The sequence below is a fragment of the Cervus canadensis genome, chromosome 21, assembly GCF_019320065.1.
Source record: "Cervus canadensis isolate Bull #8, Minnesota chromosome 21, ASM1932006v1, whole genome shotgun sequence".
NCBI lineage: Eukaryota > Metazoa > Chordata > Mammalia > Artiodactyla > Cervidae > Cervus > Cervus canadensis.
Genome location: NC_057406.1, coordinates 25,656,390 through 25,682,475, shown reverse-complemented (window position 1 = coordinate 25,682,475; position 26,086 = coordinate 25,656,390). Strand labels below are relative to the sequence as shown.

Sequence of the window (26,086 nt, the reverse complement as noted above, 5' to 3'; positions counted from 1 at the left end):
TCATCCTTTGAATTCTTTATTTCATATGCCCATTTCATCAGTTTTGAAATACAGGTTTAATATACATGTACTTCCTCTTTTTAAAGATTTAAAATATGAAATGTTGAACAAATGTTACAAATTATAATAAAAATTTATGACAAAGTACTTCATGAATAAGACAAAGGAATTAAAAATTATGTTAAATGTCCTGTGTAAATACAAAACAAGAATAAAGAATATCAGTGGTATTAATATGCAGACTAGGTTTTCTCTAACTTAATTTCTCTGCTCCCCTCCCACTTAAAATCATAAAAGGATTCATTACAAATTGGAAGTACAGAATTTTTAGAAAATCATTGGATGATGAGTTGTATGATTCTCTTTACAGGTACAGATTACTCTTCAGCAGTCTGTAAGCCATTGAAAATGTAACTCCATAGCCAATGAAAAAAGCCAAAGCGCGATTTGGCTGGGGAAGGGGTGTCAAATACGCAATCGTGTGGTAGATACGTGCTCCGACAAAGAGTCTGAAGTGCAGGATGGCTGTAGACAGGTCTGGACCACTCAAGGAATACAGAAGGCCAATACCAAGAAATGGCACAATGTTTTCAAGGTCATTCAAGTGGGCTCTGTGGAAAAAAAGATGACTTGTAAAACCCTAATTTCAAAATCAGCAGAAATACATTCACTTTTCCCTCTCTTCTGAAACTAAATAGAAGTGTTAATGGATCTTAAACATGCAAAGTAAGATTCATTTTATTTCTCTCAAATTCCCTTGCTTCCCTATCCACTTGGCTGTTATTTAGAATGACTCATTATTTTGTTTCTTCTATTTTCAGTGTATCTCAACATATAAGAAAGAAGGATTTTTGCACTTTCAAGAATATCAAAAGTGCATCTACATAATAAAACTCCCATCATTTTTATACATATAAAATATTTTTTCTTCTGAAATCTGTACAACAGCAATTCAAGATTCCTCTTATAAAAATTCTTCTTCCCAAAAGAAGAAAATCCTTTGGGTTAGTATCTTTCTTAAGAGCCCCCTCACTTGTGATAGGATGCAAAATGGTCACTGATACCACCCTTGCCCATTCACCCAAGCCACTAGGTTACCAGAAATCAATTTACCAATCTTAATATCAAGAATTTCACTTTCTCCACATACAGATAACAGAATATATAACTAGTCTTTCAAACATGGGAAAATGTCAGCCAACCTATCCTAAAATTACAAAAGGAATTAGTTAGTAGTGATGGGGCAAAATATACACAAACATGATAGACAATAATAAAGGGAAAGTTATGCAGCCTAGATATGAATTTTATACCACAGCTAGAAGAAAACAGAAAGCATGGTTTAGACACAACTTTTTCTCCAATTCATGGCACCTCCAGCTAAGATCGTGAACACAAGGCACGTCAATTACTGGGAGATTTTTTTAAAATATAAAGTGTATATTTATAAAAAATATATATTTTTATTTTTATAAATATATTTATAAAGTGCTTAATTGTCAAATCTGGTAACCCTGTTCCATTTTCCACAGTTAAAAACTGCTTAATAATCTAGACTATAAATTGAGATTTTGATAGAACTTGTAAGCTTTTGATACATATTTCAAAATGAAAGATAAAGACCTGGGTTCGATCCCTGGGTTGGGAAGATTCCCTGGAGAAGGGAAAGGCTACCCACTCCAGTATTCTGGCCTGGAGAATTCCATAGATTATGCAGTCCATGGGGTCGCAAAGAGTCGGACCCAACTGAGCGACTTTCACTTTCACTTTTTTCTTTTAGTCAAAAAAAAGTGTAATTACTAAATAATCTTTGCTCAAAGATCACCATTATCACCTCCTTTCCTTTCTCCTGTTTTCTGTAGATTATCTCTAAGGTCTCCTGACAAACAGAATAACAAAAAATAAAGGTATGCAGAAGGTAAGAGTAACTTGGATAAATAACAATTTTGAAAGATTTAAATAAACAACCACTTGTTCCTAAATAAAGCCGAGACAGAAAGGGTATGAGTGTTCTTGTTCCCTCTGTTTCATGGAACAAACCAAGGGTTACTGAAAGCGAGGTGGGCAAGAAAGGACAGAAACACTATTTTCTAGTAAAGATGAGCTCACATCACCAATTACATCAAGGGTATTTGTTTGGATCCTTTGAATTCTCCTGCTGGACCACAGATATTTCTTCACCTCCTATCTAGGCCGTGTTACTTCCTCCTTTACCATATTCTAAAAGGACAGACATTTTTAAAGTTGACAAAGAACCTAGAATGATGAGACCACGTAGAAATATGTTTGTGCTCAGTCGCTCAGCTGTGTCCAACTCTGTGACCCCATGGACTGCAGCCTGCCCATGGATCCTCTGTCCATGGGATTCTCCAGGCAAGAATACTGGAGTGGGTTGCCATTTCCTCCTCCAAGGGATCTTCCTGACCCAGGGATCGAACCTGTGTCTTTTGTCTCCCGCACTGGCAGGCAGATTCTTTACCACTGCATTACCTGGGAAGCCCCAAGTCTATATTAAACAATTGACAAATAGAATACAGTGTGAAAACAGAGGAGAAAGTCAAGGAAAATTTGGGGTAAAGAGCTCCAGTGGTGGGGGTTGGGGGAGGAAATTCAAGGGCAGGGGTTCCTTGGAACTCACTGGCCTCTCCATTTTTTCTGGCTTCCCTCTATTTATCTCTTTCATTCAGTTCTTTTTCCTTGCCCTCAACCCTCAAAATGGTCTCACAGTATTCCTCACTGTTCTAGAAAGGCCAGTTTTCAACAGAGCCTCACACTGTGTTAATTTATGCCTTCTTATATGCTCTCCTTTTTTTAGTTTTATTTTTTAACTTTTTGTTTTATATCGGAGTATAGCCAATTAACAATGTTGTGATAGATTCAGGCCGACAGCAAAGGGACTCAGCCATACATACACATGTATTCATTCTCCCCCAAACTCCCCTCCCATCCAGGCTGCCACAGAATATTCAGCAGAGTTCCCTGTGCTCTATAGCAGGTCCTTGTTGGTTATCCCTTCTAAATATAACAGAGTGTACCTGTCGATCACTTCTTTTTAGACCCCAGTGTAGGCACACCCTCTCCCAGTGAGCATCTGCTTAGTTCAGTATCACCTTCCCACTGTAACCCTTTCTCTACTCAAACAACAGAATGCATCCTAAAGGAGCAGCTTCCTTCATTTCTGTGTCATTCCTAGATGGCTACCGAAATCTAGTAGCAGATGGACATCCGTCTTTATGTATGACCACTCTCTACCAGGGTCTATTACTTCCTCTCCATCATCCCATGTTCCCATGTCCTTCCTCTTTTGGGCAGATGCCCCTTGGTGCAAGCTTGTTCTGGACTGACCTTAACTCCAGCCCTGCTCTGTGCTCAAGATGCTTCAGAACCACTCGGATCTCAGCATCGACCGGACCTAAACCAGAGTTGTTATACATCACTGAAAACGGTCAGGGGGTGGCCAACCACAAAAGGAGCTTCACACCAGACTAGCTGACTCCTTTCTCTTACCCAAAGCTCTTCATGCTCAGCATGTAGCAGTGTGTTCAAGTTCCTGCAAGGAAATTTTTCCAAACTGCCATGATTTCACATCTCCTTTTTTCCTTCCAAATCCTAACAGTCTTCAACTTCTTCCCTTATGAAATATCCCCAAAGACCCTAGGAAGTTACACTGTTATCCTACTACTTAACATCTAATGGGAGATAGCTTTATATCATTCTTTAAGTACTACATGCACGTGAGTCTGCTTTTCAGCGGAAAAGTTATAGACCCCTCAAGGGCAGGAAGTCAGTCTTAAAGCCATTTTACAGTATCCCAATTAAAGAACTGACAGTGAGACACACAGTAATCTCTCAATAAATGCTTCATTCATGTATTGGGGCCAGAAAGGAATCATCTAGCTTTAAGTTTTATCCCATTCTCCACTTCTTTGAAGAATTCCCAGTGTGTATCAACTGGACCCCACTGAAGAGTCTCAATAAAGAGGTATTCTCTACCGTTGAAGGTAGCTTATTCTAAACATCTCTTCCTAAGTACTAAAACCCTTTTTTTCTCTTTTAAATGTTTCACCTTATTTCTTCAGCTGCCCTGGTTACCTTACAACTTTATCTTGTTGTGAGGAATGTACATGGGACTTTCCAGGTAGCTCAGTGGTAAAGAATTCGCCTGTCAATGCAGGAGATGCAAAAGACGTAGGTTTGATCCCTCGGTCAGGAAGATCCCCAGGAGGAGAAAATGGCAACTCACTCCAGTATTCTTGCGTGGAAAAACCCATGGACAGAGGACCCTGATGGGCTGCAGTCCATGGGGTTGCAAAGAGTTGGACATGACTGAGTAACTGAGTGTGCGCATGTGCATGCTCACGGGGAATGTATATAGCCTTGAATTCTTTCTAGAACAATATGGGGTAGGATTAAATAAATGCATAATGTAAAAGGCTTTCTAATCATCACTGATTTCCCTATGCCCAGAAAATAAATAACTTACTTTAGGCTACTTATCTTGACATTTCAACACATATTACTTTATATTTTTAATTAAGGGTCCCATATGTGTAGTGTATATTTTCTCAATATTGCATGCCTAAAAGCATAACTTTCACGTCCTTTGTAGCCAAATTCAGTCCCTGTCACCAAAACATGCTAATAGAAACAATTTGATCATTACAAATAGAAGTAATGAAAAAGAAAAATTCTAGGTTAAAAATGGAGAGGGGAGATTGTGGAAACTCTTATTCTGAAAAGTATCTCCAAAAGTGATTTAGTAAATCACTTTGTTAACAGAACTGATCTGATCTCAAAAAATACACCTGGAAACTAGAAGCTTCTCTTTCCTGGAGATTCTTTCTTGCCACATTGAAAAGCCAGTGTCTGACCACCAGGGGGCGCTGTACACAGTCCCTGCACCTCCTCAAGGACACTCCTTTCACTACTAAGGGCAATTGTTCTCACTAAATTTTATTTGTTGTTCACAATCTGATGAGAAGGTTCGCTTAGGTAATGGCTTTCTCCTCTAGAAATATCATCCCATGGGCAAGGAGAGACCGAAGTAGGGCCTGAGAAGGGGGAGTGGAAGGCATCTAAAATCCCCAAATAAAATTTCTTTTGCTAAGCTTTCATGGGCATACTGTGGTCCATGGAATCACAAAGAGTCAGACACAACTTAGCCACGGAACAACCTGAAAAACAACAACATAAGTGTAAAGAGAAAAGTTCAGGAGTCCCCTGTGTCACCATCTTGACTGACCTCCCCACTGAAAAGTTTTTTCTATTGAGATTCTATTGCCAACCCATTTTCCTAACATGTGAAACACTGAAGTTATGTACCATCTTCATTTAGTATTTTCTAATGCACATCTACACTGTGGTATAATTCTAGACACATTTCACAGGATAAGCAAAATTATATAAAATTAAAGAAGCAGTGAGGAGTTTTCACAGCCATACTTAAACATGTAGATATTTAGTTTTGTGATGAATAGTTGAGATAGGAAACACCATGAATATATTTGACTACACTTCTACAATTTGGTGAGTATAAATAGATAATGAAATGGAGACTGAAAAAAAATTTACTTCTCTAATTCAGGTATCAGCTGCAGCATCTAATCCCTTTAGAATCAAGATCATATTTGCCTTATCACTTTTGATTCCCTGGAAAGTCTGAAAGTGAAGTTGCTCAGTTGTGTCTGACTCTTTGCAACCCCATGGACTGTAGCCTACCAGGCTCCTCCATCCATGGAATTTTCCAGGCAAGAGTACTGGAGTGGGTTGCCACCTCCTTCTCCAAAGTCTGAAGCCCCTCCAAAGATTTCTGCAGATTCCCTTATGGTATACAGTCTCAAGATTAACTTAGTCTTCAAACCTGCATTTATGCACATCTTCATATTCTTCATTTTGATATAAACTTGGCTCTTTCCTCAACTTTCTCAATAAATCAATTAGAAAATGTGGCTTAAGATTTGTTGTTGTTGTTGTTTAGTCAATAAATCATTTGCATGCATTAAAAGCTAAGTTGTTATCAACTTAAAATAGACTAGTATTAATATAAAACAGGATGTTTTACATAAGACTCAGGGTAACCACCAAGTAAAAACTCATAGTAGATACACAAAAGATAAAAGGAAAGCAATCAAAGCTTACCCTTAGAGAAAAATCACCAAGTCACAATGAAAGAGAAAGGAACAAAGGAATTCCAAAACAACTAGAAAAAAATTAACAAAATGGCAATAAGTACCTGAAGTGAAGTGAAAGTGTTAGTCACTCAATCATGTCTGACTCTTTGTGACCCCATGGACTACAGTCCACCAGGCCCCTCTGATCATGGAATTCCGCAGGCAAGAATACTGGAGTGGGTAGCCATTCTCTTCTCCAGGGGATCTTCCCAACCTAGGGATCAAACTCAGGACCGCTGCATTGCATGCAGATTCTTTACCATCTGGGACACCACGGAAGCATCAGAAATTACTTTAAATCAAAATGGGCTAACTTCTCCAATCAAACAAGAATGAGTGAACAGATAAAAATAAGACAAGACCTAACAATATGCGGCCTATGAAGAGTTAAGGACATAGATAGACACAAGGTGAAGGTGTGGAAGAAGATATTCCATGCAAATGGAAGCCAAAAGAAAGCTGAAAAACCTATACTTATATCAAAACAAACTGGAACAAGAGACAAAAAAGCTCATTATATAATGATAAAGGGGATCAAGGCATTAAGAGGACATAACATTGGTAAATATATATGCACCCAACATAGGAAACGTTAATATACAAAGCAAACAGTAACAGATCTGAAGGAGAAATAACAATACCATAATTATAGAGGACTTCAACATCTCATTTTCAACAGTGGATAGATCATCTAGAAAGATCATTTAGCTCAGACGGACCTAAAAGACATTTATAGAACTTTACATCCAACAGCAACAGAATACACATTCTTCCCAGGCACGCATGGAACATTCTCCAAGATAGATCATATCTTAGGCCAAAAAGCAAGTCTTAATAGATTTAAGAAGTGCAAAATCAAGCATTTATTCCAACCACAACAATGTGAAACTAGAAATCAATTACAAAAAGAAAACTGAAAAATTCACAAACAGGTCAAAGAAAAAACTCAAGAGAAATCAATAATATATTGAGACAGATAAAGATAGAAACAGAACATACCAACCTCACGGGGACTCAGCAAAGGCAATCTAAGAAGGAAGTTTATAGTGATAAACCCCCACATTTAAGATTGAAGTCTCAAATGAACAACCTAACCTGACGTATCAAGAAACTAAAAAAAGAAAAGCAAACTAAGCCCAAATTAATAAAGGAAAGAAATAACAGAGATCAGAATAGACACAAATGGAATAGAAACTAAAAATACAATAGAAAAGAATCAATGAAACTAACAGCTGATTTTTTGGAAGGATAAAATAGACTAACTTTACTGCTGCTGCTGTTGAGTCACTGAGTCTTTGAGTCCCCATGGACTGTAGCCCACCCAGGCTCCTCTGGCCGTGGGATCTCCAAGGGAAGAATACTGGAGTGGGTTGCCATGTCCTTCTCCAGGGTATCTTCCAGACCTAGGGATTGAACCCAAGTCTCCTGCCTGGCAAATGGATTCTTTTCACTGAGTCACCTGGGGAAGACGAACTTTAAAACAGCATCAAAAAGAATAAAATGCTTAGGAATAAATTTAACCAAAGAGGGGAAAGATCTATTTACTGAAAACCATAAGATACTGATGAAAGAAATAGAAGAAATATAAATAAATGGAAAGATATTCTCTGCTCATGGACTGAAAAAATTAATGTTAACACTGTTAAAATGTCCACACAACCCAAAGTAATCTACAGATTTAATGTACTCCCTCTCAAAATCCCAATGGCATTTTTTGAGAATTTTTTTAAAAAAGTCCCCAAATTTGTGTGAAACCACAAATGACCCTGAATATCCAAGCAATCTTAAGCAATAAAAGCAAAGCTGGAGACTTCATACTTCCTGATTTCAAACTACATTACAAAGCTATAGAAATGAAGTCAGTATTTTTTTTGGCATAAAAGCAGACTCACAGATCAATGGAACAGAATAGAGAACCCAGAAATAAACTCATGCATGTATACTCAATTTTTTACACAGAAGCCAAGAATACACAGTAGGAAAGGGCAGCCTCTGAAGTAAATTGTGTCAGGAAAACTAGATTTCCACATGCAAACGAAACTGAACCCTATCTTATATCATACACAAAAATCAACTCAAAATGAATTAAAGACTTGAACATAAGACCTGAAACCATAAAATTTTCTAGAGGGAATATAAAGGTTGTAAGCTCTTTGACACTGGTCTTGGCACTGATATCTTTGGATTTGACACCAAAAGCAAAAAAAAAAAAAAAAACAAAGCAAAAATAAACAAGTGGGACTACATCAAATCAAAAAGCTCCTGCTCAGCAAAAGAAGCCATCAACAAAATTGAAAGAGAAGTTATGGAATGGGAAAAAATATTTGCAAAGCCCATATCTGATAAGCAGTTAATATTAAAAATATATAAGGAACTCACAATGTCATAGCCCCAAATTAATAGATAAACAAATAAAATAATCCAATTTAAAAAGGGAGACCCAAATAGTCATTTTTCCAAAGAAGACATCCAAATGGCCAAGAAGTACATGAAAAGGTACTCACCATCACTAATCAGCTGGGGAAATGCAAATCAAAACTAAAAATGAGTTATCACATTACACCTATTAGGATGGCTACTGTGAAAAAGACAAATACTTACCAGAATATGGAGAAAAGAGAACTCTTCTACATTGCTGCTAGGAATATAAACTGGTATAGCCACTATGGAGAACAGCTTGGAAGGTCCTCCCTGGCGGCTCAGATGTTAAAGAATCTGCCTGCAATGCGGGAGACTTGCATTCGATCCCTGGGTTGGGAAGATACCTGGAGGAGGGCATGGCAGCCCACTCCGGTATTCTTGACTGGAGAATCCCCGTGGACAGAGGTGCCTCGTGGGCTACAGTCCATGGGGTCACAGAGCTCGGACAGAACCGAGCAATTAAGTACAGCACAGCGTAGCACAGAACTTCCCTACCGTTATCCCCAAAAGATTAGAATATTACTCGGTCTTAAAAAAAAAAAAAAAAAGGAAATCTTGTCATTTGGATGAACCTGGAGGACATTATGGTGAATGAAATAACTAAGACAGAGAAAGATAAATATTGTATGGTTATCATTTATAAATGAGATCTACCGAAAGGAAAAAAGGCTGAACTCATAAGAAGAGAAAGTAGTCGTTGCCAGGGGCTAGGGGTCGGGGGAAATGTGGAGAGGTTGATAAAACAGTACTAACTGTCAGTTATAAGATGAACAAGGTCTGAGGATCTAAAGGGTAACACGCTGACTACAGCAGATAACACTGCATTGTGTAATTGTATAACTGAAACCTGGGGCTTCCCAGGTAAAGAATCGGCCTGCCAATGCAGATGTAAGAGATGGGAGTGCAATACCTGGGTCGGGAAGATCCCATGGAGTAGGAAATGGCAACCCACTCTAGTATTCTTGGCTGGAAAATTCCATGGACAGAGGAGGCTGGCAGGTTAGAGTCCAGACATTACTGAGCAACTGCGCACGTAGCACATATGACTGAAAGTTGCTATGAGAGCAGAATTTAAATGTTCTCACCAAAAAAGAGGGGAGGAGAGAAGAAATCTGAGAGGTGATGGATGTGTTAATTAATGAAATTCATTAATTAATGTCAACTAATTCAATGGAAGGACTCTGACACATATATGTGTATCAAATGAATGACATGGTACACTGCAAATGGTACACTTATAATTTTGGCAATTAAGTCTCAGTAAAGATGAAAGAAAAAGTTTGTAATTTACATCACTTTATGGCAAGGAATAAGAAATATACCTTCAGAACTAGAATTCAATGTGCTTTTAAAATAAGTTTATTAATGGTATCATTAGGAAGCTGGGTAGATGGTATCTTGGCTTATTGCTTTTCACTGTTCACTGAATTCTCTGTACATTAAATATAATATCTACAAAGGAGGGAGAGACAGAGAAGATAGGGAGAGATTTCCCAAGTTCATACTTTCTATTTTATGCAAAAATACCTAGTTCTTCAAACTTTTACCCAAGCTGACAGTCTCACCTCTGGAGAAAGAGGACAAAAACTGCAAGAATCTACCGTCCTCGTTTCACCTCCTACCTGTCATTACTTTTGATAAATCCCTACACAGAACAAAGTCATTAACCCTAACAAAGTGCACAGAAAAGCTAAATTGGAAATACATGCAATCACAGTGATAGTTGGAGACTTCTAGATCGCTAATTTTCTATAATTATACAGAGTAGGTAAAATGATTGACTTTTCTTTTTCTTCAAGACCCCAACAGCCTCACTTGACTCTGAGACCAACATCTTGTGATCAAATGAGTCATTTCAGGAGACACTGGTTTACCTTCTAACACGTTCCACCCTGTCATCTGTCCGAAGATACTTCTTGGCATTTTCTCCTTTGCCAAAGCCTGCGCAGTCTTCAGGGTTGGCAAAAACCTATTCCAAATGCCGAGGGGAAAAAAAAAACCTGTTTCAAATACCAAATAACATGGGGGGTACTCTACCTGATATTCACCTTTTATCAGAAGAAATACAGGCATCCACGTCGGTCATTATAAAAAAAAAAAATTGGGAGCTATAGATCAAACCCAGGGGTAGGAGAAAGCATGCAGATTCTCTGGTAGCTTAGTGGTAAAGAATCTGCCTGCTGACATAGGAGACACAGAAAATGCAGGTTTGATCCCTGGGTCCAGAAGATCCCCTAGAGTAGGAAATGGCAACCCACTCCAGTATTCTTGCCTGGGAAATCTCATCAACAGAGGAGTCTGACAGGCTACAGTCCATAAGGTAGCAAAGAGTTGGACACAATTGAGCACATACACACAGGAGAAAACATCTCTTCTAAAAACCTGACTTTTTAAGAACAGTGTAAAAAAAATTTTAAAGAGAAGCATAAAAAGAACTTATTAAATAAAAACCAATATATAAAAACAGTGAAAACAGGCAGCAAAACCAGAAAAAAGCATAATTCTGAGTCCTCATTAAAATAATAAAAAGCTATTATTATGGTGAACTGGCATTTTTTAATAGTAATATTGATGCACTTTTCCTTAAGAACATTGTTTCCAACTGATTGACTCATATGAAAGTCATAAGTTTATTTGCCAAAGATACCAGAGAACAGGCAAGCAGCATAAAAGAGTGGGGACAGTTTTGTACTTCGTTAGGATATGTGTGCCTCTTTTTCTTCTGAATTAACTAAAACTTTAGGTTGAACAATCCAGTGAAATATAAGAAGCTGAATTGCATTCCTATAAACACCAGGCACATGTTCCAGGACATATTTTCACATAGTCCTTCCTTTCATTATTATGCTCTTTGAAATGATTTCCCCATTCCCTGAAACTTGAAACATGCATTTAAAAATATTTATATTCCACTATTTAATGATTTATAATAAAGAAAAACATGAACTATAAAATTAGCCTTAATTTAAGCTGAGAAACTTCATAAATAATATAGCATTTTTCTTAATATGACATGAGCATTTATTTCAGATAAAGATGTTGAGGAGAACCGATCAGCTCTTGAGGGCAGATCTGTCTGTCTGGTTCTGAAATAAATGCATGGCACATACTGGATGTTCAATAAAGAGATTTTGAGTAAGTAAATAATGTATTACAATGGAAAGTGCTTGAAATAGGAGTTTAAAACCAATCTGAATTTGAATCCCAGCCTCAGCCTTGGTTGGTATGTAACTTTGGGAAAGCTACTTAACCGCTCTGATTCTGATTTCCTCATCCATAAAATGGGAAGAGTAACGCTCATCTCTCAGGATAATGCTAACAATTATGTAAAATGCTTCCATGACCTGACACACACAGTGTCACAGTGCCTAGCGTAGATCACTGGCACTTCACAAATTTGAATTCCCTTCCCCTTTTCTTCTAAGACAAGCAACGTTTCTGCTGTCCTTGATGCCACAGTACTTCTAGAGGACAGTGTGGATCTGGTGGTTGCTTGTTTAGTCTCTCAGCTGTGTCTGACTCTTTGGAGACCCCATGGACCATAGTCCACCAGGTTCCTCTGTCCATGGGATTTCCCAGGCAAGAATACTGGAGTGGGTTGCCATTTCCTGCTCCAGGGGATCTTCCTGACTTAGGGATCAAATCCGCATTTCTTGTGTCTTCTGCACTGGCAGATGGATTCTTTACCACCTAGTCAAGACCTGCTAGAAGCAGACACTTTATAGCCAGAGGCTCAAACACCTTGCCCTGTTGGAGGTTTACCTGTGTGGATATGTGCCCCATTAAAATGCAAACATCATTGGGAAGGAATGATACCTCAAGACAGTAATGAGGAAATACCTTAGGAGGACTGTGACTTCTAAATAAAAGTAAGGCTCTGGAGGACTGAAACTCAGGACTGGGACCAAGAGACAGAAATGATGTTTTCCAGAAAGAAGTTGGTGAATAGGCATAGGAGTCACACCAGTGAAAATCATCTAATTTTGTAGCTTTGCTTTACCCACATCACTGTTATCACAAAACCTGCTTGCATACAGGTTGCGTGCTCAGCCGCTCAGTCGTGTCTGACTTTTTGTGACCCCATGGACTATATAGCCTTCCAGGTTCCTCTGTCCATGGGATTCTGTAGGCTGGAGTACTGGAGTGGGTTGCTATTTTCTCCTCTAGGGATCTTCCCAGGCCAGGGATTGAATCCATGTCTCTTGTATCTCCTGCACTGCAGGCGGATTCTTTACTACTGAGCCATCAGGGAAGCTCTTCCCCTGTATGTGGGTTATGTGTTTCAAAACTTTCTACCACCTTCCCCAAGCCTCCACTTTAAAAAAAAAAAAAATTCTTATAATGCTGGGTCGAAATACTATCCACTTAAGAAATCATAACCACACAAAATTCAAATGTCTTGTCCCAATCATAGAGACTCTATTAATAACAATAAGAACTTAATTCTGTGCCCTAAGGCATATCCCTGATCTGTAATACAGCTGAAAACACCAATATACTGTCTAGAAAGTGACTATTTTCTAAGCTCTAGTTAGCAAAATTAACTTCAAAATCACAAAGTTTCCTTGAAAAATCTGATACTTCAGAAATCTCATATGCTAACTGAACAATAAAAACAAACAAAAAAAATTTACTCATTTCTGGGAAAAACTACCTATTCTGTAAATATATCAGAACCACTCGAACGAAATGCCTGCATATTCATTTACAGTTTTAAACAATATGCCATTGGGCTTTACAAAAAAGAAAATTGCTTTTCAGAATCCCAACTGTTAAAACAAAATACTGCCTCCCATGTCTTACCTTTCTTGTCAATCTATAGAACGCAGTTGCAGTGCTCATAAACATCATTTTTGAAAGCACAATCGTTGTGTAGGAGGCAAAGGCCATGAATACTTCATTCTCCATTAGCTGCGAAAGGCTGACCATTTTTTTTATTTTGGTCTGGAACCTTAAAAAGATTTTAGACAAGATAGGAAAAAACAGACATAAACACCCCCAAATAACTTGATGGGCACTTGGTGTCCTAATACTGCAGCATTAACCATATTATTCTTAAAGATATTTTGGGTTATTTGAAGAAGAAATAATCATTTAGTTGTTTTTTTTTTTCTAATGAATAGTATCATTTTTTTTCTAGTTCTTTTTTCCCCATTTTAATCATTTATTTAAGTTACTCTTTTTATATAAGTCAAGAAATACATGTAATAGTCTTTGCTCTTATCCATGGTTTTCTTTGTTTTCATTTGCTTTTATTAGCGTATAGCCGCTTTACAATGTCATATTAATTTCTAGTGTACAGTAAAGTGAATCAGCTATACCTATGCAATATAGCCACTCTTTTTTGGATTCCCTTCCCATTTAGGTCACAACTAAGCACAAAGCAGAGTTCCCTGTGCTATAGAGGAGGCTCTCATTCATTAGTTATCTATTTTATACACGGTATCAATAGTGTATATATGTCAATCCGAATCTCCCAATTCATCTCACCCCCATCCCTAGTTTTTTTCTGGTTCTATATCATTAAGCTTGAACATACCAAACAAGCACTGTGTGCAAATGAAAATATAGGGGTTATCACAAGCAAATATACATAGGCAAATTTTGCTAAAGTTAGAATAAAATCATATTTTGCATCACGATGAGCCACAAATTGGACCCAAACCAGAATCCATGGATCTCTTTCAAAACATCAAACTATGCACATAGTAGTACCATTAATGTTTGAGTAGAAATACCTAAGTTCTAATACATGCCCTTCTTTATAAATCCAGTTCACGACCTTTTGTCATTTCAGTGGTAATCAAGATCTCAGACTCCAGAGTTTGAATTCCAGCCACATCATTTGGTTATTGTCTTTGATTGAGAGATTTAGTCTCTGTGAAACTGGATTTCTTCATTGGTAAGATAGGAATAGTTGTTCAGTTACCTAGTCATGTCCAACTCTGCAACCCCATGGACTGCAGCATGCCAGGCTTCCCTGTCCTTCACCATCTCCCGGAGTTCACTCAAACTCAGGTACACTGCATCGGTGATGCTATTGAACCATCTCATCCTCTGTCGCCCCCATTTTCCTCCTACCTGCAGTCTTTCCAAGCATCAGGGTCTTTTCTAATGAGTCGGCATCTCCCAACTTAGTGGGTTACTGTCAGGATTTAAGTGAGATAACGTGTGGAACATACCTAGCACATGCCAGGCCCATGAAAACCCTCAATAAAACTGATTAGCTCCTCATCATGATCATCACTATCACCACGACCAGGGTCATCATTCACACCAACACAAGTGAAGAGGGTGAAACAGGATAATGGAAACATAAAATAAAAGGTGTGCAAAAGTAAATAAATAAATAAAAAGCTTGCAAACGTAGGGGAGAAATAGGTATTCATGATACTTTTGTAGAAGGGACAAGGGGAGGAGGATTAGCTTTACAAAACTCTTCAGGTCACTTCACATTCTATATTTACTCCCATTGAAAAGCTGTCAAGAGTAAATGGAATGTGACTCCCTGAATCTAGAGTTGGAAGAATAACTGGAGAAGTGCTCAGGAGGAGGAAGAAGAGGTACACAGATGACACTCAAATCCAAGTGGGTAAGAATTTAGGGAAAAGCTGAAATTCGGCACTATCTGACATTCTTTTTAACCTCCTCTGTTCTATTATCAGCCCCACTACCTACATCTTCTCTTTCTTCCACATAAACACACATCTTTTATCAAGAGTGCATGTATGCATGCATGCTAAGTCGCTTCAGTCATGTCCAACTCTCTGCAACCCTATGGACTATAGCCCGCCAGGCTCCACTGTTCATGGGATCCTCCAGGCAAGAATCCTGGAGTGGGTTGTTGTGCCCTTCTCCAGGGGATCTTCCCGACCCAGGGATCAAACCCACGTCTCTTATGTCTCCTGCATTGGCAGGTGGGTTCTTTGCTACTAGTGCCGCCTGAGAAGCCCATCTTTTCTCATACCCAAGCTTAAACACCATTTTACTGCCTTAGCATGGAGTGTTGTCTCTTGTAGACATATCTGTTCCTGCCTTTAAAACTCAACCCCTGCATGCAACCTATTTAGAGCAATTATTCTAATCATTCTACCCATCTACCAATAATCTATAAACCTATATATCTTTCTAGACTCTGCTACTGGTCATTCAGTTGTCTGTATGTTACTGTTGAATGTGACATGTCTATATATATATGTCTATATATATATAATACATATATATTTAATTTTATAAGAATTGGCTATATTATACCATATACTTTATGTGCATTAGCTTATATAATTTCTATAACTATGAGACTATAGTCCTCATGAGTATATCTATTCTACAGATGAAATAAATGGAAATTACAGATATTGAGCAGCCACACTGGGACAGGAACCCAAGTCTCTGATCCCACATCTCATATACCAACCACACTGCACTGTCTCCTTCAAGAGACTGCAAACTGCTTAATTCGGATTCAACTAACATTGAGTGATTGCCTACCCTGCACCTACCCTACACCTGCACCAGTGCCAGCACCCATTCCACCAGTTATCTTCCTTCTTCCAATTATGCTACAAGGTAAGTATTAGCCCCATTTTGGAAATAAAAACCCAAAGCTTCCTAAGCAATCTCTATTTTGAAAGGTAGGCTAAAAATAGCTTCCTTGGGTTCAGGCAAATAGAAATGTATGGTTAACCCTTGAACAACACAGATCTGAACCATGTGGATGTACTTATATTTGTATTTTTTTCCACACTAAATACCAGAGTGGTACACAATCAGTAGTTGGTTGAATCTGCAGATGCAGAGCCATGGATACTGAGGAACTGTGTATAAGGAGGAGGTGACTATAAGTTATACATGGATTCTCATCTACCCATAGGATAGGCCCCCAACCCCCATGATGTTCAAGGATCAGCTGCATTTAGTTTAAACACTCACTCACACACACACAGTAGCAAATTAATCCACTTCCACAGGTCAGTAGTCCTGAAAGCAAGTATGACAGATTCTGCCAGCTAAAGACTGTCACTTGCCATCTGATTCTATGAGAATCTTTATCATGCCCTGAAAGGAGTTCAGAGTTAATCAGAAAGAAGTCACCCTGTGTTCTAGGAAAACTGGATAAACTGGCTTTCAGATAGTTAGACATTTTCCGGGAGAAATTTTTATGAGCCAAATTTCTTGCATCTTCTTATACCTAGAAAAGCACTAAAATCATTAATGGAAAAACCTATTCCTCATAACCAGCAGCAACCTTCTACCAAGATCTGGGTTTGATTGCACATACCCCCTTTACCAAATTCATTTATATACTGACTTCCCTATCTACCTTTTTAGAGAAGTTCCTCAGCTTTAGAGAAGCTAGCTGAGGGGCTGTCTCCTAGGCTACAGTCCTCAGTAAGCCTCAACAAAAACTGAACTCATAGCTCTCACATGATGTTTTTTTCAGTCCACATTTCTCAGGGCAAAATAATATTATACTTTTAGTAACATTTTTAAAGATTTTTTTTTTATGTGGATTTTTTTCCCCCAACTGTTGCTGTGCAAAAAACCAATTGTTAAAACACCAGTTCTGTTTTATGAGGTTTTTTTTTTTGGCCACCAAGGCATGTGAGATCCTAGTGTCCCAACCCCAACAGGGATCAAACCCACACCTGCCTACATGGGAAGGTCTCAACGGGCTAGACTGCCAGGAAGCCTCCACCCCTTGCTTTTTGCAACATTTAATGTATCTACTATTGTTCTAGTCACAAATAAACTGCATTCTTCTCCATCATTGAATTTAGAGTAATTAGCTTAATTACTAAGTCCCTAAGCCCTATGCCTCTGGACAAAGATCTGAAGAAACACAGCAGGGAGGTTAATTTTAAAAAAAAGAAAACAACTTAAGAAAATTTATCAAGTAGGAGGTGCTACTACCCAACCCTAGTTTTAAAAGTCAACAGGTTTCTCTAGGTCTTCACCAATGTTCTCAGAATGAAATGCATTTACCAGAAAGAAAGAAAAGTTGAGAGGATGGTTTTCTCTCAGTGAACATGGGTATTGGAAGAGTAGAGAAAAAGTAGAAGACTTTCAGACTGTTGCTGGGAAAAGAACACAAAATCTTGAGCAGTTGGGGACAAAGGTCAACGGCAGGATTTTTTTTTTTTTTCCTCTAAATGTGAACAACACACAAAGTGTACTTCACAGAGAGAATTTCTTAATCACCAAGAATGTGGCTTAGCTCTTCCAGTCTGTGGTTTTGGGAAATGGCCAATACTGAGCTCCTGATACAGCATTCTGTGGGCCCACAGATCGCCTCTCAGGATAGACGTGGTCCACTCCCAGCACATCTGAGGGTGTGGTAAGCAGAGCTAAAGGTAAGACATTAAGAAATAGGAGTCATTTACAGCATGAAATTAGGCGCCGCTAATCTACAGGTTTTTTTTTTTCCAAGGTTTATTTGTCGATAAGCTGCCTTGAACTTGCATCATGTCCTTGCACTGCATTCCAAAAAGAAGTTACTAGAAGCTTGGTTCAGGAAAGATCATCGAGAGAGGAAAGCAGTACAGCAGTAATAATAATTCAGAGGTTAAAGTGTTCAGTGATTTGAGTAGTCAAGGAATGCAGTAGAAATTATCTCAGAAAAGTAAGCAGAGCAAAACATGAAACTTGGTGATGAGTTATAGGAATTATTCCAGTGATGAGTTCTATTTGGACAGTGTGTTGTCCCTTTCATTGTCCAACACTGGTTGGCATAATAGAGAATATATCTACCTATCTCACCAGAGAGGGGGACTCAATCACCTAATGTGGAGGGGGTGCTTTTACAAAGGACAAAGACAGACTCCAGAACTAGACGTAGTGGATCCAATTCTGTCATTTACCAGCTGTCATTAACTAATCTTCCCTGAAACATGAGGTTAATAAAACCTCCTACCTCACAAAACTCTTGGGAGCATTAAGTGAATAAAGCATAAAGTGGGGAGTCTGGGAAAGAGTGGATGCATGCTTATGAGTGGCTGGGTCCCCTTCTCTGTTCGCCTAGAACTGTCGCGGCATTGTTAATTGGCTATGCCCCAGTACAAAATAAAAAGTTTAAAATAAAAAAAAAGAAAGGCAGTGGGACCTGGTAAGTGCTAGGTAAGTATTTGGTGAATAAATAAGCTCTTACCTTGGCACTGTTCTGGCACTGAGGATACAATTTCAGAGTTTTCAAAGGCCATAGCATTATCTCTGAGAGCTTGGAGAAATTCAAGTAGAGCAAATAATATTTGTCACTACCTTGAACATATAATGAAACTGAGACCCAGAGAGGCAGAATTAGTAATCTGACCCAAATTCACAGTGGAGGGCCCAAGACCGGAACCCAGTTTTCTCTGATATTGAAGCTGTAGGCTATCCACCATCAAGGCAAAGAATTCTGGACTACCCTGGTCTTCTGGGGAATTCTTTGCGTCAAATCCCTTTCCTGTCTTATCCCCCTCACCCTCCCCCAAGAATCCCACCCCCACCCCCTTATTGTCTATCACAGTTTAGTGATAGAAACCATTTATTAACTGAGAAATAGTCCTCTTCTCTTTATAGGCTCTTGGCCAAAAAGAGCAAAGTTACTTATTTATGGCGGCCTTTCTCCATCAATATTGTGCAACACATAGAAAATGTGAGCACACATTCCCATGGTCATGACTCTGCAATTTCAGACCTTCTTAAAGCAACAGAACACTGCCCATGAGATAAAGAGAAAAGACAATTCAGTGGTCTCCTTGCTGTTTGTGAGTTCTAGAATTTACTGAATAGACTGAGTGACTGTGGACACGGCCCCCTATGCTTCAGGGGCCAGGTGTTGGGGTGGGGGTGGGGGAGATGCTGCTGGTTGTGGGGGGAAGGGGACTATGCTCAGGAAACTATGCTGACCTCCTTTTCCAGTCTCAGCATTTAAGAAACTCCACTCTCAAACAAACCCTCAGAAAAACCGCCCTTGCCACAGAAAGTAATATTCAAATTTGGACCGATTTGCTATTTTTCAAGATGGCCAAAGATGGTCAACCACACACACACAGAGGCTTCTTACTTTGGAAACCTCAGAAGACAGCAAAACTCAATACCAGCCTAATTCCCAGGGAATACAAAAGGTGTGTCTACTTCGGTATTCACAGCAGGGTAGGGCTCTGAGAACACTGGGCTGGCCTGGTTTAAAGCCTGTTAGCTGGGGGCCTGAACAAGTTTCCAAAAGCTATTCAACCATGTTTGATGACAGCCCACTTGGCACTTTCTTAGAGAGTAAACAGCAGAGGGAAAAGGAGAAAATAAAAAGTGGTGTCGGGACTACCAAAAGATCTTGTGACTATTTCAAAGAATGCAGCAGAGAGAGAGAATCTGCAGGCACCCTGACCCCCAACGCCCAAGTCCAGCGATGGCAGTCACAGATGAGGCCTTAACTCCCAGGGAAGGGTTCCTCGCTCCTCTCTCCTCTACTCCTTCCACACGCTTCCACCTGCAGTCTGGGCGCCCTCCTCTCCAGAACCCTCCCAGGGGGTGTGATCCTTAGCTTTCCTGTCATCTAACAGGATCTGATTCAGATCCTGCTGCACTTTGTTCATTATTTCTATTATTTTTACCTTGCTGATGTTTCTCTGGCCTGTCAAAGTGAACCAAGAGAGGCAAGTTCTATCTTTCAGGAGATGCAAAGTCCAGTTTGTCCTGGATCTCAGAGGTTCTGCAGGATTTTACACCCTTAGGATGAACAGAAGTTGCTTAAACTGCAGCCATTCCTCAATTACTGTTACTTGAGCTCACGTTTTACTCCCCCAAAGCTCAACGGGCGCCCTTTCCAAGTGGATGCTCCCTTGGCTTGAGAATTCAAAGTGGGTAAATCATCACTTAAACACAAAAAGACTTATTCTCTCAAGTTGTATTCCTGGAGTTTGACAGTTTATCTACGGGGCTGGGGGGTAAAGGAATGAAACTCCCTTTTAAAAGTAATGGATTGAGAAGCAAACTGTTAGCGGTTACTCTGTGCAAACAAGTTTCAGGTCGGCAGAGATCCCCCGAGCCTGCACCTGCCACCCCGGCCCCCTTCCTGCCGCCACTCTCTTTCTGCTTACCCTCTGCTTACAGACCACTCCCGAGTAGGTGCTGTGAATCCGAGCAGGAGAAAGACCGCGAACCGGTCCCAGGAGCGGGTCGCTCGGGAGCTGTGGGAATTTCACTGCGCGGGGCTGGCGGGACATCTCAGAGGCCACGCCCCCTCTGGTTAATTTCCTCCGCTTTTGGCTCTGGGTAGCTGAAAGCACAAAGGCCGACCTCGCCAAACCCCTCCCCTAAATCGCCTGATTTTTCTCTCGCGGAGTAACCCCCGCCCACCGGTTGCGCTTTCTGAGCTCTTTCTTTTCCGTGCTGGCTGAAGCTCTCAACCCCAAAGGCCGTTTGCCCGCCTGCGCCTGGGGACCTTTCAAGTTTATGTAGCCGCAATTTTTAAAGGTCTCAGTGTTGAAACCACTGAAAGCTCTAGAGAAGGTTTAAATCTAGGGGGCGGGGCAAGGAAGGGACCTGATTAGAAGTCGCTGATACTTCTGTTGAACTTTGCTTTCCCTGCTTCTAAAGGCTGGCACTGACAACAATGTAACCTTTGGCGTAGATTACCTAAAAGTCTTCCAAATCCGTGATCCTGGACAATTTGCTTCCCCACTCTGAACCCTTTCTGTTCAAAGTCCAAAATGGCACTGGAAGAAGTTAAACTGGGTCAGTACTTACACACGGAGAAGGCGATGGCACCCCACTCCAGTACTCTTGCCTGGAAAATCCCGTGGACGGAGGAGCCTGGTGGGCTGCAGTCCAAGGGGTCGCTAAGCGTCGGACACGACTGAGCGACTTCACTTTCACTTTTCACTTTCATGCACTGGAGAAGGAAATGGCAACCCACTCCAATGTTCTTGCCTGGAGAATCCCAGGGACGGGGGAGCCTGGTGGGCTGCCATCTATGGGGTCGCATAGGGTCGGACACGACTGAAGTGACTTAGCAGCAGCAGCAGCAGCAGTTCTTACACAGATTAGTATAGCTTTTGTAAGGACTTAAGGGGAGTGTTTAAGAAAGGTGTAGTTATTACAATACCAATATCTAGGCTGCAAGGAGATCAAATCAGTCAATCCTAAAGCAGATCACAGCCCTGAAAATTCACTGGAAGGACTGATACTAAAGCTGAAGCTCTAATACTTTGCCACCTGATGTGAAGAGCCCACTCATTGGAAAAGACCCTGATGCTGGGAAAGATTGAGGGCAAGAGTAGAAGGGGACAGCATAGGGTGAGATGGCTGGATGGCATCACCGACTCAAAGGACAAAGCTTGAGCTAACTCCAGGAGAGAGTGAAGGACAGAGGAGCCTGGTGTGCTGCAATCCATGGAGTCGCAGAGTCTGACACAACTTAGCGACTGAATGACAGCATCTCAAGCCTCCTTGTCCCACAACAGTATTTATGGATGTAACTTCAGTCAACTACACATTGGCACTTATCATCTATCTCTACAAGAATTAAATATGTGCTACTGCAGCTGCTGATTTTCAACACCTGCCAAAAAGAGTTCAGAGTGGAGCAGAAATGAGGCACTCTGGCTGGATGTGGGGACAGGACGAGGCAGGGCAAGAAGTACCGGCAGAACAGGTCTTCAGATATGTATTTTCAGGAGGTTAATTTATGAGCCCAATTCTTGTATCTTCTCATATCTAGAAAAACACTAAAATCCTTCATGGTGACATCTGCTCCTTGTGACTAAGAAAACTTCTGCCAGAAAAAAAAAAAAAAAAAAGTGATTGATTGCATATACTCCCGCTTCACCAAAATCACGTGTATATTGACCTTTCCCCCTGCCTCTTTGGAACAGTTTCTTAGAGCTGTCTGAGGTGCTGTTTTCCCAGGCTGCAGTCCTCATTTTGCCCCAAATAAAACATAACTCACAACTCTCACATTCTGCATTTTTTTAAAAGTCAACACTCCCGTGGCTTTATCGAAATATGTTTAAGGGTTTATGTTTTCCATCTATGTTACTTCTCATGTGCTCATACCTGTTACACGTTTACCACATGCTGTGTGTAGTGTACTTCCTTTTTTTGACCTCATTTTACCTCCTTTTGGCTTTAAAAGCTGCCTCCAGGACTAGCTGACTAAGATTTGATGGACAAATCCATATTCTATCAAAAAAGGAAGTAAGATTTACCAGTTTGCTCTAGGAAGCAGAACTTAATCACAGGCCCGAGAACACTTTCTACAGAAGTATATCAGTAGAAGAATTAGAAAGTCTAGCATCAGCAGACAGTAGTGCTGCACTTTCATTGTCTGAGTCTCTTGAAAACTACATATATTTATTCTATCTCAGTCAAGTACACTGGAACTTGGCTGTGATGCTCACTGGAATCAGACAGAATTTGAGATAATTCTGAATTCTTGTCAAGGGATTTTAATACTACAAGTATTTAGAAGACTCTTTTCATTTATTAGGAGGTAAAATGTCTCTAATCTTATGGATAACATTACAGAAAAAGGTACAGAGAGCTATTATTTAAATAATTTGTTATGCAGAATTCCAGTTGAGCGGTTCTAACAAGTGTTTGAAATGATCACCAGACTCATCTGGTGCGCTAATTATAAAATGAATTCAAACTATTAATCAATCAGTGAATAAGTACTGAGTTCCTATTATCAATAAATCATGTACAATTATTGCCTATCTGTTATATATATGACATTGTCTTTGGTACAATAATCAACTATTGACTATAAAGAATTAATTTGATAGATAGTTATGAAATGAATACAGGGCACTTGGTTTGATGCTAAGATTTGAAACTAAGATATGTGTATTAGTTGCTCAGTCATGTCCAACTCTTTGCGAGCCCATGGACCATAGCCTGCCAGGTTCCTTTGTCCATGGAATTCTCCAGGCAAGAATACTGGAGTGGGTAGCCATTCTCTTCTCCAGGGCATCTTCCCGTCCCAAGCATCAAACTTGGGTCTCCTGCATTGCAAGAAGATTCTTTACCATCTGAGCTACCAGGGAAGGCTCATGAAACTAAAATAAATGACATCAAATAATTGTGCTCCAGGAGTTTGCAATCGAGTAAAAACAGTAGCCAAAAGTAAGAAGCTGCTACTAAACCAAAGGATGAAGAATTTCAATTTAAAGATGAGAATGATAATTGGGGTATGATCTAGGGTAGTAATAGCTTCCCTTGTAGCTCAGCTGATAAAGAATCTGCCTGCAATGCAGGAGACCTGGATTTGATCCCTGGGTTGGGAAGATCCCCTGGAGAAGGAAAAAGCTACCCACTCCAGTGTTCTGGTCTGGAGAATTCCATGGACTGTATAGTCCGTGGTGTTGCAAAGAGTTGGACTTGACTGAACGACTTTCACTCACTCACTCACTAGAGTAGTAATAGGAAAAATGTTATGAAAGAATTTACACTTCTACTCATCTCTGTTGCATGCTCTTAAATGAGTGAGGAAGAGAAAGTTATTTTTTAGCTTGTTTTAGTTTAAGTAAAGGGAAGGGTTCAAACTCTGAACCCTTCTGCTCACCACCGTTTTAAGCCTATAATGAGATCTTTCAGGGAAACTCAATCCAAGGTTCAAGACAAGTAATTCCACAGTAAATATTAAAACAGTTTAAAAGGTCACTGATGTGGAGTGGAGAGAGCAAAGGTCATTCAGCAAAGAGTAGCTGCTACAACAAAGAAAAGGGAGATCAAATCAGAACGATCTGGAAGAATAAAGCATTAGAAATCTAATAGTTCTTGCCTTAAAAAAAAAAGAACAGACAAATGAAAAATGTCAGAAAGTATTGCTATCACTGCTAGACTAGGCTTCGCATAAATGGGAAGGAATCAGATGCCCGTCACTCCTTTTGATTCTCTTGGACCTTTGTTTATTCTCTAATCCATACAGTAGCTGCCTCTGCAAATCTGAAACTAAGGATATAGACTGTTCTTGGAGATTTCAGTAAATATATGTGAGAACACGGCTTAAGATGAAGGGAAGCAAAAAGTGAAAGATAAATAAGCAGCATTCTAAACTTACAAAGATTATTTTAGAATTATAATACACTTTTTAAAGGTACTGTGTTGTTGTTTAATCGCTAAGTCATGTCCAACTCTTTTGAGACCCCATGGACTCTACCCACCAGACTCCTCTGTCCCTGGCATTTCCCAGGGAGGAATACTGGAGGGAGTTGCCATTTCCTTCTGCAGGGGATCTTCCCTACCCAGGGATGGAACCCACATCTCCTGCATTGGCAGGCATGTTCTCTACCACTGAGCCACCAAGAGAGCCCCTTTTAAAGGTATACTAGATTGTTCATCTCTCCCAACAACCCTATAAGAGAGTTTTTATTTTTCCTATTTTACAGTCACTGAGGTCCAGAGGAGTTTGAAAATTGTGTTAACTTTTAATATAAAATCTGAACCTAATACCTGCTGGAGTTAAAATTAGCCACAAAAACAGAACTAAAAAATGATGAAACTCATGAAGGTAATCAAGAGAATATGGTAAAGGTTTAGGATAAACAAGTGGGCCAAAAGAACAGAAAGGAATCTAGAAATAGAATCACACTTAGTTGGTCAGTTGATTTTTCAGGACATTGTACACTGTGCCAAGTTCTTCAGGCAAGTCTGACTCTTTGTGATCCTATGGACTGTAGCCCACCAGGCTCCTCTGTCCATGGGATTCTCCAGGCAAAAATACTGGAGTGGGTTGCCATGTCCTCCTCCAGGGGATCTGCCCAACCCAGGAGTGGAACCCACGTCTCTTGAGTCTCCTGCATTGGCAGATGTGTTCTTTACCACTAGTGCTAGATTTTCAGCAAAGGTTCCAAAGCAATGCAATAGAGAAAGGAAAGTTTTCAATAAATGGAGCTGGAACAATTGGATAGCCACATGGGAAAAGAGGAGCTTCAACCCCCAGCGCACACTGTACATATAAAAATAATTCAAGATAGATCATAGATTTAAAAGCTAGTAATATCCTGGAGAAGGAAATGGCAACCCACTCCAGTATTCTTGCCTGGAAAATCCCATGGCTGGAGGAACCTGGTAGGCTACAGTCCATGGGGTCCAAAGAGTTGGACATGACTAAGCACCAAAAAAAAAAAGCTAATACTATACTATAAAACTTCTAGAATAAGACATAGGAAAATATCTTCATGACCTTGGAGTTGACAAAGATTTCCTAGGCTAGACACAAAAAGCATTATTTATAAGAGAAAAAAATTGATACACTGGAGTTCATCAAAATTAAGAATTCTGCTCATCAAAAGATATCATCAAGGAAATGAATAGGGGGCTTCCCTGGTGATCCAGTGGTTAAGACTTCACCTTCCAATGTGGTGGGTTTGAGTTCCATACCTGGTCAGGGAGCTAAGATCCCGCATGACTTGCAGCCAAAAAAGCAAGACATAAAACAGAAGCAGTATTGTAACAAATTCAATAAAGACTTAAAAAAAAAAAAATGAGTAGGCAAGCCACAGTCTGGG

General features: G+C 39.8%; 1 protein-coding gene across 1 annotated transcript; it reads right to left on the bottom strand.

The window, feature by feature from the left end:
• On the bottom strand, window positions 1-20,827 carry MGST1 (microsomal glutathione S-transferase 1). The gene is made up of 4 exons (XM_043440718.1): window positions 20,672-20,827; window positions 13,395-13,542; window positions 10,466-10,560; window positions 1-611 (listed from the first exon to the last, which is right to left on the bottom strand). Exons 2-4 carry the CDS (start codon window positions 13,518-13,520, stop codon window positions 365-367), a joined length of 468 nt encoding a protein of 155 aa, XP_043296653.1. The 5' UTR covers window positions 13,521-13,542; window positions 20,672-20,827; the 3' UTR covers window positions 1-364.
• Between the last annotated feature and the right edge of the window lie 5,259 nt (window positions 20,828-26,086).

Bases quoted from the DNA above. Each gene is read 5' to 3' on its own strand.
- MGST1 (XM_043440718.1), bottom strand. From the start codon at position 13,520: ATGGTCAGCCTTTCGCAGCTAATGGAGAATGAAGTATTCATGGCCTTT. The intron at 10,561-13,394 runs GTAAGACATGGG...CATTTGGAATAG, and splicing joins TCTATAGATTGACAAGAAAG to GTTTTTGCCAACCCTGAAGA. The intron at 612-10,465 runs GTAAACCAGTGT...TTTTTTCCACAG, and splicing joins AGGGTGGAACGTGTTAGAAG to AGCCCACTTGAATGACCTTG.